Genomic DNA, 16,425 nt, shown 5'->3' on the forward strand with positions numbered 1-16,425 from the left:
GCTCTCTCCGCTATCTCCTCTTCCCTCTTTCGGCCTCGAGGATCATGTCGCGGTATCTCTCCCCCTCGGCTATTTCCCTCGCCCTTTGCGTTCACCCCCTTTTCTACCGCCGATCTTGTCTTGGCTCCTTTCTTCGACTCCTTCGCATGGTGTCTTCATATCTTATATACTTTCTACCCTCGGATATAACTTCGTGCGGTCGCTTATCTCGTTCTTTGCCACGGATTGGTGAATGCCGCCGTTCGTGTCGCACCCCTTCGAATGCTATTACGCCGTCCTCTCATCCAGATTCTCTATCTTTAGGGTCTCTACCTTTTGAAACGACATTGTATTATTCGACCGATTCAGCGGACCTCATTCGGCGTTGAATAGGGTCGTGATATCCACAACCCTCCTTTTCTGATGTATAAAGTGGTCAACGAACGCCTGCTCTAACTCTTGGAAATTGGTTATACTCTTCGAAGGCAACCGGTAGTACCAGTCGGAAGCTCCACCCTTAAGATGGCGGGAACATCATGCACCGAGACCATCATACCTCGCCTCTTGCCAAAGAGGCATCTCGCCGTCTGAAATGGTGGATGTGATCCGCCGGGTCCCCCGTTCCATCATATCTCTCGAATCTCGGCTGGTTGAAGCGTTTTGGTACATCCGAAGCCCATATCGCATCTGCCAGTGGGTTCGCGGTTCAGCCCCCGCCACCACTTGGGCGGCGCTGTTTGGACCCTTTTAATCGATGAAGATTCGCCACTTTCGGTCACTGTTGATCATTTGTTGCACTTGTTCGGCCGTTAACCCGATCACCGGATTATCCACCAAGGTTGGTCCTTTCCCCCTCCTCGCCCTCCACCTTTCATTCCTTTTCATTCTCTGTTTCTTCCTCGGTCCCCTCCTCCACCCTCTCCTTCTCTCTCTTCTCGGCTCCTCGTTTTCCTCCCTCAACCTTTCAATCTCTTCCCGCATAAGTCGGCGTCTCCTCTTCGCTCTTCCCTCCTCTTGTCCTTCTCCTTCTTTCTCGCCCGGCTTCAGGCATCTGTTGCGGGACCTTTATCTTACGTGGCCTACCCGCGCTTCTTTGGTGCCATTTCTTCTAGTTCCCCAGGACGAGCCAAATGTTACAACCTACTCACTTAAGAGGCGGTTCTCCAACCCTACCCCACTATTCTCTCCCTCAACTTTTTCCCTCTCTCTCTCTCGGGTCCCCTCACCCCTTTAGGTTAATGAATCATCCCCTCTTCTCTCTCTCTCACCCACTATTCCCTTTATACCTTTCTTTCCATCCATCATGGCCCTCCACCTATCCTCCTCCATCTCACGGTCCTATTAACTCCATGTGTAGGGTTTCGTATCAGCGACCCCATGCTATCGACCCTAATCACGGTGGATCGCGGACCTCGGGCTTCTGTTGCCCAACTCGCTACTCCTATTCAGTTGATACATACTGCCACTACATAATCGCTACTCATTAACGTCTTTCGGTTTATTTTCAATAAAAATATATTCTGATTCGAAAATTTGCCGCTAAATCATCATAAATATAAGAAAACTATTATACAAGCTAGATCGAGTTTAAGATAATTCTATTTGAAAATTACGGATTAATATCCTAAACCATGAAGTGAAAAGGCTATCTCAATTCGGTCCCTTATTTTCCAAGTACTTATGCACTATAATCGCTGCTCATTAACGTATTTCAATCGATTTATTTTCAATAAAAATATATTCTAATTTGAAAATTTGCCGCTAAATCACCATAAATCTAAGAAAATTATTATACAAGCTAGATCGAGTTTAAGATAATTCTATTTGAAAATTATGGATTAATATCCTAAACCACAAAGTGAAGAGGCTATCTCAATTTGATCCCTTAGTTTCCAAGTACTTATGCATCATAATCGCTACTCATTAACATATTTCGGTTTATTTTCAATAAAAATAAATTATGATTCGAAAATTTGCCACTAAATCACCATAAATCTAAGAAAACTATTATACAAGCTAGATCGAGTTTAAGATAATTCTATTTGAAAATTATGGATTAATATCCTAAACCACAAAGTGAAGAAGCTATCTCAATTTGATCCCTTAGTTTCCAAGTACTTATGCACCATAATCCCTACTCATTAACGTATTTCGATTTATTTTCAATAAAAATATATTCTGATTCGAAAATTTGTGTGAGACATTTTGTAAAGCCTTTTCAGCACACACAATATTTAATATATCTCGGGCGTATGCCCAGGTCCAAAATCTAGTAACCTCCCTATATTCACGCTGCATTAAATAACCTCCCCATTTTTTAGAAAAAACTAGCCATTTGGCCTGGCCTATGGCCGGACTTGCTACATATATAGCTAATGACTCAAAAGCCTAAAGTCTATTTGAATAAATAATATATGTATATTGATAGCTAATGATTCATTGCTTACAATATATGTATACTTTGTTTGAAGAGTTTATGTTTTTCTAATTTTTTTAAGGGGTTTTATTTCTAGTTTTGGATTATTATTGTTCATGTTGCAATAAGTAGTCAGGTTGTCGATGAAAGAGTATGGCACCTAGTAGCACCTTCTAGCGAATGCTTGCGTCGCGGGTTTTCTCTAGACCTAAAGATTGGGAGTAGCACTGATCCCATCAATTATTATTCAAAAATTGCTGGTTCTAGCAACATGACATTCTGGCCAGAGCCTATTCCAGAGGGCATGCAAGTACGCAATCCAAGGTATACTATTGGGATGTGGTCTAATCCATACCATATCGACATCATCGCACTTGTATGCAACTAAAGAACAAAATATTTATGATTCAGGTGTATTTCATGCAACACTCAAAAGAGGCTTCAGTGTTAGAACTATATCTTGGCTTTTGACAGGAAGCATATGCAAGTCTTTGAAGCATCCTTACCACTTCAGTAGTATCATTTAAATAGTATATCTGGCCTTGCTCGGCTTCTGCCCAACTATACATGCAAAAAAAAATTTGAACTGTTATAAGTGATGGATTAAAAGCTGCACTTGATATAACTTCAAACATGTCCTCGTCAGATCTGTATTGAATGCTCACATATTCTATAAATGTTGACAACCATGCACCAACAACATTCAACTTAGCAGTAAATCCACATTTTTTCACCCTACTAAAACAAACCCTTATCTAGGACTCAAACAAAGATAAATAATTTCAATATTAAGGAAGTCTGAAAATGCTTGCCGAAGTATCTTACTTTCAATCAGATTGATTACATTGACATCCAAGTAGCTTATATATAATGAATCTTTACAAAACAAAACATACACATATTTGGCTAATTGAGTTATGGCAGTACAGATGCTACTGTAAGCTCTGCCAATTACAAACACCATCAACTTGGACGTGTTCTGGGAGGTCTCTGCTTTAGTATATAGATAGTAGATAGTAGATGTAGTGCGGGCCGAATGGGAGGGTGTTTTTTAAGTAGCCGGATCAGAATAGGAAGTTGAGGCCCATTTCTTGTATGATGAAGACTCTAGGCCGGGTTTTGTAATACCTTGCCTTATTTTAGTGTTTGCAAAACTTCATTAATTAAGCCCCTTTTAAAATAGAAGTTTATGTTCTGCTGAAACTTTTGGGTATATAAAACGAGGTCGCATAAAAAAAGTAACTCCCTACCTTCTTTTTTTTCAAGAACCAGTTCTCTCAAGTCAGCCACTTCATGGCGATGGCAAACCAACTTACGGGTGTGAAAGCAATGAGGACAAGTGCTGGTAGGATAAGTGGTTTGCCTGATTGTAGTTCAAACCTGTGTTTTGTCCCAACCAACTATGTAGTTCAAACCTGTGTTTTGTCCAAGAGATGGAAAGATCTCTGGCATTCTATTCCCACATTAGACTTTGATCAGACTGAGTTCCTTGTTCCCAATGGATCAAACCAAAATATAGAAGGACCTATAAACTTCTCTAATTTCATATACACTGTACTACTTTTACGCGATTATTCTAATTTACCAAAACTTCGTCATTCATGGGGACATATCAAAGACGATCTATCTCGTATAAATCTGTGGATCATCGCTGCTGCCAGACGTAATGTCGAATCTCTTGATCTTGAAATAATTAATGTGGATTCCTTTGAATTAACTCGTCTTCACATTTGTAACTCACTAAGAGAGCTCAAACTGAGTTTCAATTACGCGATAGCAAATCCACTTACCATAGCATGCATATCTTCTCTCCAAGACCTGCATCTAGAACATGTCACTTTTGTGGATAACGATCAAACCAATACTCTTTTCTCTTCTGCTTTACCTGTCTTGAAAACTTTGATTCTTGATGATTGTGATTTTAGGAATCACAAGTTATTGAAGATAACAGCTCAGCAACTAAAGATTTTGATCATAAAACAATGTCCAAAAAATGGCCATCAATTACTCCTTCCTTTCGGTATAAAAGTTTCTGCTCCTTCTCTAGTATCCATCGAAATATACCTGGAATACTTAACAGAAGAGTGTGCTCTAGACAATCTTATCTCACTGGCCAATGCAATTGGGTGTTATCTCTATTTGGTGTGATAGGCCACCTAACTCTGTAAATAGTCTTTTGTTAAATGACTCGGCTGCTACTTGTACTTTTCGTACCTTTAGGTAAGTGAATAATTAGAATGCATTTTACCCAAAAAAAATAATTTGAAGCTGCTTAAGTTGGGAATTACATACAAAAATTCTGATATCGTTGTGACTACAAATTTGTTGAAGCACTCACCCAACCTCGAAACTCTTCTCTTGGACACCATTGTGGTAAGTGACAAGCATATAAAGAAGTTCATTTAAGTTGCTTTCTTCCTAAATCATTCTATTATGTCTGAAGTTCTAACCGTACACTTACGGTGTTGGTCACTGCTAAGTATCATCCAGGGAGATATAGAGGACCTTATCTAAAAGCAGAAGAACTAGGGTCAAACAACAGCCTGCCTCATCTCAAGTTAGTCAGAATTCAGAACTTTGGAGGACACGAGAACGAAGTCAAATTTGTACAATTTCTACTTAAGAGTGCAGTGGTTCTGGAGAAAATGATCATTGTTGCTGGTACTTCATCTGAGGCTGTTTCCATGGCTAAAAAAGAGGTGATGAAAACTGGGGAAAGGCTGCTAACGTCTCCACGAGCCTCTGCGAGCGTGGGGATTTTGTTCATGTAGAATGGAACTTGAACTTCTAATGTCTGACCATTGTTTATACTTTGCGTTAGTAGAATTAGTACTTGTTTTGTACTTTTATTTTGGATCATGGATCACTGAACAACCACAACTTATCCCCAAGTAACTTTTTTTCTTTTGATGGTGAGCCCCCAAGTAATGAGCGGTCTCTAATTGCCAGATTTCAAAATGGGATTCTTCACATTCGAGACAATCAATTCGATATTCAATTATTGACTGGAAGGATAAGACTGCTGCATGAAATTAGCAGAGTGGACTTCTCTTTCTTAATAAAAATCACAATCACAACTTAACTAAACACAAATTATATAATTTAATAAAGAAAACCAAAAATGACTAAGAGAATAAGGCTGTGCCGCGTTCAAGATAGATGCAGAGGCTGGTCGAGTGCTATGGGAAATGTACACAACAGGCAACATGCATAGAGATGGTAGAAGACCAATTAACACTGTAAAACAAGTCGATGAACGGACTACGGTGAGTAGGCCAAAAAGAGCTACTAGGAGTCTAGGAATGAATGTAAAGAACCCCCTCCAAGTGTGGTCAAGGGACGTTCACCTGGTGAAATCAGTCCTACCTTAGCTAGATGAAGCAAGCATCCAAGGCAAAATATAAAGGTAAGAACCTTGATGGATACATTAAGGAGATTTGGGAGGACACTCTTGGTTTAACGTATGCTTGCTGTGAATGTGGGACCTTTTTCTATGATTTTGAGCATGCACAAAAACTTTTAAGGACAGACCATCTGACCTTGAGGGATAAGCTTTTATTTGGTGGCAAACGATAGATGGTTGGTTACATGTTGTTAGGTCCTCCCCTGATCACACCCCGTTATGTAACTCTCTTTGTTTATATATGCTTTGACTTATTCAAAAAAAGAACCTTTGTGAAGATTTCTTTGGATATGCATTTGTAACATTTAAAAACATTTGCAGGATATCCTGAAAATTTTTGATATCTCATGATCCAAAGTAGATGCAAAGAAATCCTATTTTGCGTTTCACAAAATGCTGCAATCATTCTAGTACAAAAGAACCCGCCAGTCATTGAGATCATTTTTAAAATTGATTTTCAGAAATAGGATTTCCTGAAAAACAAAGTAAATGTAAATGAGGATTATATACCCAAAGAGTAAATGAGAAACGCAAAACAGAAGAAATTTTCATAAACATGAATATCTTCATTAGCTCCCATGATGCATTGCTACTTGCTGATGAATCAAGAACTGCCTTAAATGAAGGGTTTGATATTGTGGTTGCTGCTAAAGCACCTACAGCCTCACCAGGAGGATAAAATCTATCGCCATTAATCCTAGACTCTGCTTCGTATTTAAACTGGATTATGGAATTACTACAGATATTTCTCAGTCCCATCATAGCACAGGACAACATCTCGAAGAACAGTCATTAAGTTCTTAAATAAGGTTCCTGGTAAAACAATCACTTCTCTTGAATAGATACAATGTACCAAATCCTCATAGGGGTTCAAGACCATGAAAAAACAACTCTTGATCTCCAAATGCCTCAGACTGGTATTTGACTCCATTAGAAGCATACTTAGGAAGGAAAAGTGAAGTCATGTCCTCAACCAAATTCCTCGAGTAAACTTTCCCTCTATCAGCAAGTTGAATACCTCAGAAGCCAATCTGTTCAACCACCTTGTTAATGGAAGACTCACTTTCGGAATCTATCAAATTGCCCAGGCCAGAATGTTTAAGAAGGAAATTTGCAGCAGGTGCTTTTACACTGGTCAGGTTATTCCTTACTTGCAACTCCACCAGCTCATTGTACCTACATCTCAAGCGATGCAGCAGGGATGAACCCTCTTGAATACTAGTTGGAAGATCTTCCAAAAAAGACTTTGGAACTGAGAACTTGAGAAGTCTTTTAAGCAAATACTATAACCTTCCAAAAACAAATTTTCCAGCAAGAGTGGTTGTACACAGTCAAAAACATCAAGTGCCTCTTTCGCACCATTTTCGGAAAAAAACAAAACTGATTATTTCATTGAACAAAAATTCCAGCATATCCCTGTTAAAATCAAATTTCAGTATCTTCCTTTGACTAACAAAGTATCTCTACCCCAAACAGTCAAAATGATATGGTAATACAGACTGAAGTATTTGTAAACTTGTCCATCGAGATCCAACAGAATTAGCCTTCAACAGTGCAGGTTGTGCTAAACTAGTTGAAACAGCCATGGCTAGCTCCTGAGCTGTTGCCTTATCAAAGAAAAAGTTCTTGAACATAAGCTTCAGTGTCAGCAATGCATCATTTGCTAACTGCAAGTTCAGGCTACCAGTGTGAGAGCTTAGCAGTTGTTGTTCTACAGCAAATAACTCCAACATCTCTGCTCTTACAGCAAGAGAATGAGGGTAAAATATATGAATAGTCACCGTCAAAGTCAGCATCGGTCCACAAATTAGTGGATTGATCTTAACGGTGTGATCTTCGTGAACATAAACAAATAGTGTTTGAAGTGAGTGTTTGTGTGTACGTGGTGGCCTATCAATGAACACGACATCCTCGTCCAGTATTCTTCTATGTACAACTTGTAACCTTAGAACTGTATGGCCCTTCGAACCTTCCCATAAGGAATACTTGGAAGCGCCATCACTGTACATTAAGCACAACTTGTTGTCGACCAATTCTTGTAGGTGAACCTTGTTACATTCAGTTACCTTCTCTTCAAATGTAATCCTTTGAGCAATTTCGAGTGGCAGGCCAATTTCATTCACCCTTTTGTAGGCATCACCAGTAATCCTGAACCCTTGCTGATAAAACCAAGATTTCATTTACTGATTCCAGGTCTCAATATGATATCAAGAGAATCCTTGACGTTATAAAAGTAAACAACACGAGTATGAGATGAAAGTCATCCCAAATTTTGGATCTAAGAATATGTAAATCAACTCCTTATAACATTTTTCAGCTCTAATTATTTGTCAAAATCAAATGGTTATCAGTTGTGTGGAGTGAGTTCTGTATTTACGTTTCCGCAGGATAAAATGCAATGAGTTATTGCAGTTGGGATTAGAATTCATGATTCACCATTTGCATTCCACAACCATTGACTACAAATCATTCACCTCAACCTCATGAGACTCGAAATTTGGAAGACCCGATCTTGAGCGCTTTATCATTTCAACTTGTTTAAGAACTTTCCCGAGTATGGATACAGATATATCCTGGAAATCAGATGCAATGGAAACGATCACAACGTTCGATCACCAAGACCTGAAAGCACTGTAGCAGTACTTGTGAAATCATAGTCAGTGACATATCTGTATCCATTACAGAAGACATAATAGTAATTCCATCATAAATCTCCGATATACCCATCCTCAGTAAAATACGTAAAACCATAGTTTGTAAATAAGAACTTGTTTGTTAGAAGACATAATAGAAATAAATTCCATGGAATGGAAAAAGGAAATAATTTTAAACCCATCTGGGAAAAAGGAAAGTAAAAGCTGGGGAAAAAATAATCATTTGCAAAAGCTATGGAAAGAATAATTGTATTGTTGAGTGGAGTGTATTAGTAGTAAGTCCCTATTTATCTATTTCCTTTCCTTTCCTTTCCACAAAATTTTCGAGGGGTTAGCTAAAACCAAAACCCTTTTTCCATTTGTATGGAAAAGGTGGACCACTCTTATTTTCCTTTCAAACCCTAAGTTTTTTGTGTAGTTCGACTGTTGATCTTATAGATTAAGATAAAGACGAACGTTAGCCAGATCCACTAATCACGCAGTGTGATTGAGGAGATTGTGCGTGGAAGAAAACCGTGGTTTGACTATTTCTAATGCAAGAAAGAAAAAGCCCAAAAACTCATGAGTTTAGCAATCAAGCATATAATTGTGGCATAAGTAGTCTTTCTTATCCCATTTTTCAAGTCTATCAAAGCGTGCAGGGCTGTGTTGCATGGGTACGGATACGAGTGTCGGGTTTGGACACGGGTACGACAATTTGGACACGGCAAAGTCTGAAAATCAAAACACAGAGACACGGCTAATATTATAATTTTTCTAAAAAAAAATTATTTTAAATCTAAAATATTGAATCTTGAAAAGCACACTGTTAAGGGAGTAAGGTAGTTGGATTCTATAATGATAATGTTTGAAATTGTACCTAGAAATTTAGTTGTATCCACATGACAAGGCTCATTGGGCTTTGAAAGTTTGAAACATTTAACAATTATTACTAATTAGAGGTTTAAACACCCATTCTAGAAAAGCCCAACCCGCATTTTTTGTTTCAAGACTGTCCCATTTGTTATTTCCACCCATTTTAAGTTGCTGACATCAGCAACTTAATTAGATCTTCTTCCTTCTATTTTCCAAAATCCTAGATCTGGTTGTACAGCCGCCATTACCAAGCAAGATATAGAAAGAGAAGAAAGAAAAATAAGAAAATTTGTGCAAGGGAGACTCACCGGTCAATATTCCTACTTCTCCTCTCTATTTCTCCTCTCTCTCTTTGAATAAGTTTTTTTTTTTCCTTCGACTCCGACCATGAATCTGTATCGTGTCGGTGTTGGTACGACACGACACGGGACACGCAGGGAATTTCAGCGTACCCATGCAACACAGGTGTAGGCTCATGTTCATTTTCAGCAAGAATAAGTTTCAAGGTAATCAAATAAAACTTCATTTTCATCTGCTAAATCTTAAAATTCTTTCCAGCGAAAATTTCAGAATTGACAGACAACTTACCATGCTTTTCCATCAATTAGTAACGAAGTAAAAGAGTAATAATTTCGCCTTCAGATTGTTGGAAAACTAATACTTTGTTACCTGATGTCCAGCAACAATAATATATAAAGAACCAATAAATTAGAATAGTAGCAACAAACAATCAAGGTTTGTGAAATCACAATGTCCTTAAGGTGAAATTGCTGCCGGTATATGCTGACGACCTCTGGCACACACCTCCCAGGATTCAATGACCAATGATCCCACAAGACAACACTCTAGTGGGCTCTAGGAACTCTCAGACACACTTTAGCATACATAAAACCATAGTTTGTAAAAAGAGAAGAAAAGTAATTTCTTTTTTTTGTGTAGTTCGACTGTTGATCTTATAGAAGAAGATAAAGATGCAAAATACTTGATTGATTGAATGAACGCATCTACAAATGATATTGCATTAGAATGAATGTAAAACACTTGATTGAGGGCATCTACATGTAAGCTTGCATTAGAAGAAATGCAAAGTGATTTTGCCGGTATATGCAACGCGTGCGGCAAATATATTGTTTTTTGGGAGCTCCAGGGTTTGGGAGGCTCTAGACCCATGTGGCCTTGTGGGCGCGTGAGCACCCTTATATCTCTCTACACCACTACACCTATGCAAAGACATAAGCCATATAAACATATGAACCTCAAGTTTTTTCTCCAATGTGGGACTAAAGTCCCACACTTAAGTGTAGTAAAAGAGAAAAGGTCATTAGTTCAAACCCAACCAAAGACATGTTTCATACATATTAAAAACTAAGTAATGTTTTTATAACAGTTATTCAGAATTTTTAATACCTGTTATAGTTGGAAAACAAACAACACATCAAGAAGCCTTTCAGCCTTTGGGGGTTTGAGTATAACTAAAGAGGAGAAAACAAAAAGGATTTTATAATTCTGAATACATGCGAGTTAACAATCATATTTTCAAAAAGTTATAAGATGATATACTCTGACATATAATAAGGATTAACAGAAACATCATTCTTACAAATGGTATTTGAAACACGTTACAGCTAGTGTCAAAATAAACTTGCCGCCTATTTGTTTCGCTCAGTAAAAGTAAAATTTTAACAATCAAAGCAAAGTAGATCGAGAAGATCTACAAGAGTACGAACTGATAGCAAAAACAATAAAACCAAGCAATACCAAACAGCCTAAATATATCAGTTTATCACCGACAAACCAAAGCAATAGATCCTCTAGCCACAAAATCCCAGAGGCACATGCCCCACATGATGGCTAAAGGTGAAACCCGCTTACCTGATTAAAGAGACTGGACCTTACCTCCAACAAGTGAGCAAACTCAACCCCCCACCAGGACACACTCACACTGCCTCTAATGCTACCTAAACGCAGTACTATTTATTGATTTATTAGACTATAAGAGCAACGTGCTCGTTAAAAAAGTAACAATTAGTGCAGGAATCTGCATAGAAGTGTTTCTTGTATCATAGATGGTATGTCTTTCGACACTATGTGCTGAATGCATCAGCTGGTAAACATAGACAACTATAATGATTATCATTACCACTAACTACTAAACAGTTCAGAGCTTTCTTCTCTACTGCGTATAACCCTAGGTTACGTGGACACGCCATATTTTGAAAAAAAATCGTGTCGGACACATATTGCATGTAATTTATCTCAAATTTTGATATTTTGTCGTGTCCGACAATTCTTATCCGTGTCCGATACGGAGTGTCAATGCAACCTATGTATAACCTATAAATTATAGTAGCTCAGAGTTCGCATAGTGAAGTTATAGCCATAAGGTGTGTGCCACAATCACATGAAGTGTAAGCCTATTATACTCTTACTAAACCTTAAGCCTCAAGGAGACAGTTGCTGGTAAGGCCTTGATATGCTCCTCAAGACATAAGCCATAGCGTTTTCTTAAATAAAGAATTTTTGAGATGAATATAACATTAGAAACTAAAGGAAAGTGCAGTCAGTTTTCAGGCACTTCATTAGTGTTGATGATAGTAAATGCTCAACCTATGAGTATGCAGTATGCCAAAGCATGTAGATCCGAGCCATCCAGTTTCGAGGTCAATGATTTTGTTATATATTACACTTAGCCAAAATCAGGAACAGCTCAATATCAAACGCACCAAACTCAATCACTAAATAATATGCCAGGATAATAATAAAATAAAATAAAATAAAAAATGTATTTGATACTGCAATAAGAATTGCATGAATAATTTAAGAAAGATAATGACCAGACAAATTTTTTAACAAACCTTATGTAATTTTTTATATATTATTTATTATGTAATTAAAAGACGATCATGTGGTCTTGGCTTTGGCGTACCCCCACTATTGAGGATTTGATGGCAAGATGAGATTCGGCCTAAATTTGCTTATTTTCAATGAACTCTTACTTTGGAGCAAAATGAAAATGTATATGAATGGAGAGAGGGGGAACGTAGCCAAGTAGATATAAATATAATAATCTAGAATGCAGCATAAAAAATACCTCACGAGGGAGTAAAATGCAACTCTTTCCCTCTCCAGCGGTAACCACTATATCTATTCAAGAAATTCCAGAAACCGTTGTGTGGGATTGACCTGGTCGCAACTTTCAGTTCTAAGAAAATAACACCATCAGTTGTTTTAAATTCGTTTACAAGAATTTGGGGAAATTCCTGCAAAACAACACATTATGATCCGATAGTGAGATCCATAATCAAAGGTATAAGTGAAAATTCCTTTTCAACATTCTATAAATTAACAAAACTTGATTTGTGTTCTTCAACACAAATAGAAACACAAGCATTCTGAAAAATAAAGTAGCTCCCAGCATACTTGCAAGTTAAACCTAACCGCTTTAAAAACTTATTGAAACCAAAACAAACCACTATGGAATGAATACACATAAATTTTTTGAAAAATTGACTATTCAAACAATTGTAAAGTTACTGCAATAAAGGATAAATGATTGCATAAAGTTCACTAACAACATAATAGGGAGTCGGATCTCACCTAATTACCTACGTAAACCTAGATCTAGTATTTCTTTCCATATTTGTATCTATAACCTAGATCGAACTTTTAAAAGCAGGACGCATACAGTTTGAGGGCTTGTGCAAACAAGATTTCTTTGCCTTTTGATAACAAGAAAACCATTTAGATGGTGAACCCTACCGAATCCGTATGTCCACATTTCCACTGCACTAAGAAAGGTTATGCTTTTTTTATGTCCTCTTCTGGGCAGGTTAACAGGTTAAAGGCTGTCATCAAGGAGAAATGATTTGATATAAAGTATGTCCAAAGATATGACTGTGGAACCTAACTCCAAAGCTTATGTTGATTTTGGGGCTTCACAACCTTGTTCCTCATGAAGAACACATAACCCTCACACGAAGAATTCACACAGTCAAAACCTTTTTCTAAAGTCCCAACTCACACATCTTATCAATTGTCATGATTGCTGCAAACCCATATTACCAACCATACCAGAAGACTTCAAATAGAAATTATGACCATGTCAAACATTTTCCTGAGAAAGATCATGCAAAATGTGCTATATATATTCATTGTTTGTATGTTGTATAAACATATGATACCACGTTAGTGCATATAAAAATGAGACTATTAAGGTCTTATATGCAAAATCAACTGCTAGCACAAGAACAAAATGAGGTGATAAAGTGGTTTTCAAGTTACAGAACACTTCCCATAAATATACTACTCCTAAACTTCATTCCGGGTACTTGGTAGTGGATAATCATCTGCTCGTATCCAAGGACCTAGGTTTTTGTAGTTTGTGGATGGTGTTGTACAGGTCAATGAAGTTATACAAGGTTGACAATAACAGAGAGTTTCTTATGCTAGAAACAACAGAATAGATGGATCCGTGTTGGCCATCCATCTTCCTATAATACAGTTTAACCTTAGATTGCAGGCAACGCAAGCACACCAAAATGAGATAAAGGATTGAAAACAGAATCACTAACGGGGAAAAGGAGAGTATGTTCCTATAACATGTTCTATTGCTTACCGGACAATAAGAACATGGTATAGTTGATAATCTATCACTCCCAACGTTCTGCCTAATCTGGAAAAAAGAAAGAATCATAAACCATTAAAAACAACAAACACAAACATATTGTTAGAGTTCTAAGAGGAGATGTCCTCTTAGAATTCTAACATATATCAAGCACAAAAATTAGAATTTAGTAAGTACAGATGTATAAATATGTACCACTACAAAATTTCAAATGATTCTCCAAAACCACTCTGAGTTAACCATGAAGCTTCATTTTCGCTTGCAATTGTATGCAACAAAACGAACTTTACTCTAAGGCGCACACCACATGTAATTATTTTTCTCAATTCGACTTAGAAAGATTAGGTTGTATTCTCTATAACCTATTCTTACAAGATGGAATCCCATCAACAGGCTAGAAAAGTCACATTAAAACAGAAGGGAATGATGTAAGACAAGAAGCATGGTTTTAGAAAGTAGCATTATTCGATTTTAATATTAGTAGAATACAGATTTGGTTTATTTAGGAGTTTCATATAACGTGGAAACATGAAGCTACCTTGCCCCTCTTCAATTTTAGGCACTTCAAGCAAACGGAGCTTAGAAGCCTTTTCAGCTCAGTCACGTGGCTTGGATGATAAATTTTAGTTGGGAGCTCAATATACCCAAAATGACCTGCATTAGAAAGAAGATGTATCATCAAAGAGAAACAACAAACAAAAACTCAACATGTGGGAAGCCATAACAACAAGTAACATCATCCATACCATCACACTTTCCAGGTTCTGCTGTCCCGTAAGATTCACACGTTCCCGTTTCGAGGGGCAGACCAAGAAAAGGGTTCCTAAGTTGATTGGGATGGGAAATAGAACACTCACTGATAGATGATGTACACTACATAGAACATTAAAAAAAAACACATTGTCATACACAGCCTTCAAAAACTGTAAGATAACACAGTAAACAAGTCCAATATTGGTATATAAGGCTAAAAAACACTATAACTGAAAAATGGTCTAATGGCAACTCACAATTTCATCATGTGTTGCTACACTAAATCGAATATCTGTAACCCTTGCATCAACAATAGGAGACAGTAAATGATTCTCTTCCATTTCTCTCTATGCAACATGTAAGGGACATCCCACTAGTCACGTGATATGCACAAGACTCACATGCAACGACTCCTACAATATAACGTGACCCCAGACATACGGATACCCGTCACACTCGTAGACGATTCCAAGCACTCGATATATTAGAAGACTCGCAGCCCCAGCGACTCGTCACTCGACCCCATCTCATGACATCATCACCTGCTACTGTCATCATTACTAATTTTATCCCTAAGCCTCCTTCCCACCGTAATACATGCATCATTACAGCCACTCACCATCATTACATCCTATGCCAACTCAGATAAGCCTAAACACCTACAGCTGCTACCCATGTGCCCCTTATAGAAGCCTATTATTTATCTTGACCGCATAGTTGTACTCATCAGTATACGTGTCACATCCGATGCACACTCCTAATGCCTATAAAACCACCATCAAGAACTACGTGTGGCTTGATTCCAGTCTGGTCAATTAACCCTAACTTGAGTTATTAACCCTCACCTCATTACTATTTCTCAAGATATAGACTGGATACATAGGCATCTTCATCCACATGAAGAGCAGCCATTAACAACACACAAAACCATCCCCTAACTTCATCTTAACTTAAGAGCTAAGTCTTATTTTGGTGTAATGTCCTAATAATCCAAAAGAATAACTTTAGACATTTACACAACAAGACACAAAAATGACAAACAATATGTCAACGTCAGCTTAAATGAACATGCATTGCATTTACAACAAATAAATCTCAACCAAGAACACTAACAAAGGAAAACTCAAAATTTTGTTTGCCCCATTTATTATTTCTGTGTGAGTCATTAAGTAGAAAGGGGGACTTTGAAAAATGTATACAGCTCCAATGAAGGAAATTATCATACATGCAATGCAACCACAGAGGGAAATAATGACTTTCCATATATTTACTACTTAGACCTAAAATAAATATAACAAAAACATGCAACAACGTTAAAGAAGCGGATACTAAAAAGTAAAAAAATGTTACCCTTTCAAGGAGAAAAGCAGAGAGAGTGTGGAGTGTGTTGAGTTGAACATTGAAGAAAAGGGGATGGTAAAAATAAGTGTGGGGCCCATGGCTCTTTTAATTTCACCACGTATAGTGTGACACAGCAAAGACGTATGGCATTCCTCATCTAACCAATTAGAGCAAGTCAAATGGGGAGCAAGCTATAATGGGCTTCTAAAAAGTGCCCCATAGGCCATTTAGCAGCCCAGCCAAATTTGGCAGCCCAAATTCGAAAAACCAGTCTAATAGGGACTTTTAGCAGTTGTTAAATTCGGGATACAGACGGCAGAGTTTCTGCCGTCTATACGTTAAATTGCAACGGACAGCATAAACTTTGTCATCTGTCTAGTCTAGACATCCCAACGGCTAG

General features: G+C 37.7%; 1 protein-coding gene, 1 long non-coding RNA gene and 1 pseudogene across 3 annotated transcripts; 1 reads left to right on the plus strand and 2 right to left on the minus strand.

Moving 5' to 3' along the window:
- Positions 1 to 2,311: 2,311 nt before the first annotated feature.
- LOC147492543 (F-box/LRR-repeat protein At4g14103-like) lies at positions 2,312 to 7,884 on the plus strand. 2 transcript variants are annotated; one of them, XM_086566740.1, is made up of 2 exons: positions 2,312 to 4,768; positions 4,876 to 7,884. In XM_086566740.1, the coding sequence occupies exon 1, from the start codon at positions 3,689 to 3,691 to the stop codon at positions 4,541 to 4,543; it is 855 nt and encodes a 284-aa protein (XP_086422866.1). In that variant the 5' UTR covers positions 2,312 to 3,688; the 3' UTR covers positions 4,544 to 4,768; positions 4,876 to 7,884. The 2 variants fall into 2 exon arrangements, with proteins under 2 accessions (XP_086422866.1, XP_086422867.1); XM_086566741.1 differs by having other exon boundaries at positions 4,886 to 7,884.
- Positions 6,243 to 7,978, minus strand: LOC147492544 (DNA-directed RNA polymerase V subunit 1-like; annotated as a pseudogene).
- A 2,510-nt stretch (positions 7,979 to 10,488) lies between these two features.
- LOC147492545 (uncharacterized) lies at positions 10,489 to 14,800 on the minus strand. Its single transcript, XR_015199205.1, has 4 exons — positions 14,678 to 14,800; positions 14,470 to 14,585; positions 13,923 to 13,979; positions 10,489 to 12,567 (listed from the first exon to the last, which is right to left on the minus strand). It is a non-coding gene; the product is annotated as an uncharacterized LOC147492545 (long non-coding RNA).
- Between the last annotated feature and the right edge of the window lie 1,625 nt (positions 14,801 to 16,425).

This window comes from Coptis chinensis, chromosome 6, assembly GCF_015680905.1.
Source record: "Coptis chinensis isolate HL-2020 chromosome 6, ASM1568090v1, whole genome shotgun sequence".
NCBI classification, from domain to species: Eukaryota; Viridiplantae; Streptophyta; class Magnoliopsida; order Ranunculales; family Ranunculaceae; genus Coptis; species Coptis chinensis.

What these genes read in the sequence shown, in the direction of transcription:
- LOC147492543 (XM_086566740.1), top strand. Translation starts at nt 3,689, where the DNA reads ATGGCGATGGCAAACCAACTTACGGGTGTGAAAGCAATGAGGACAAGT.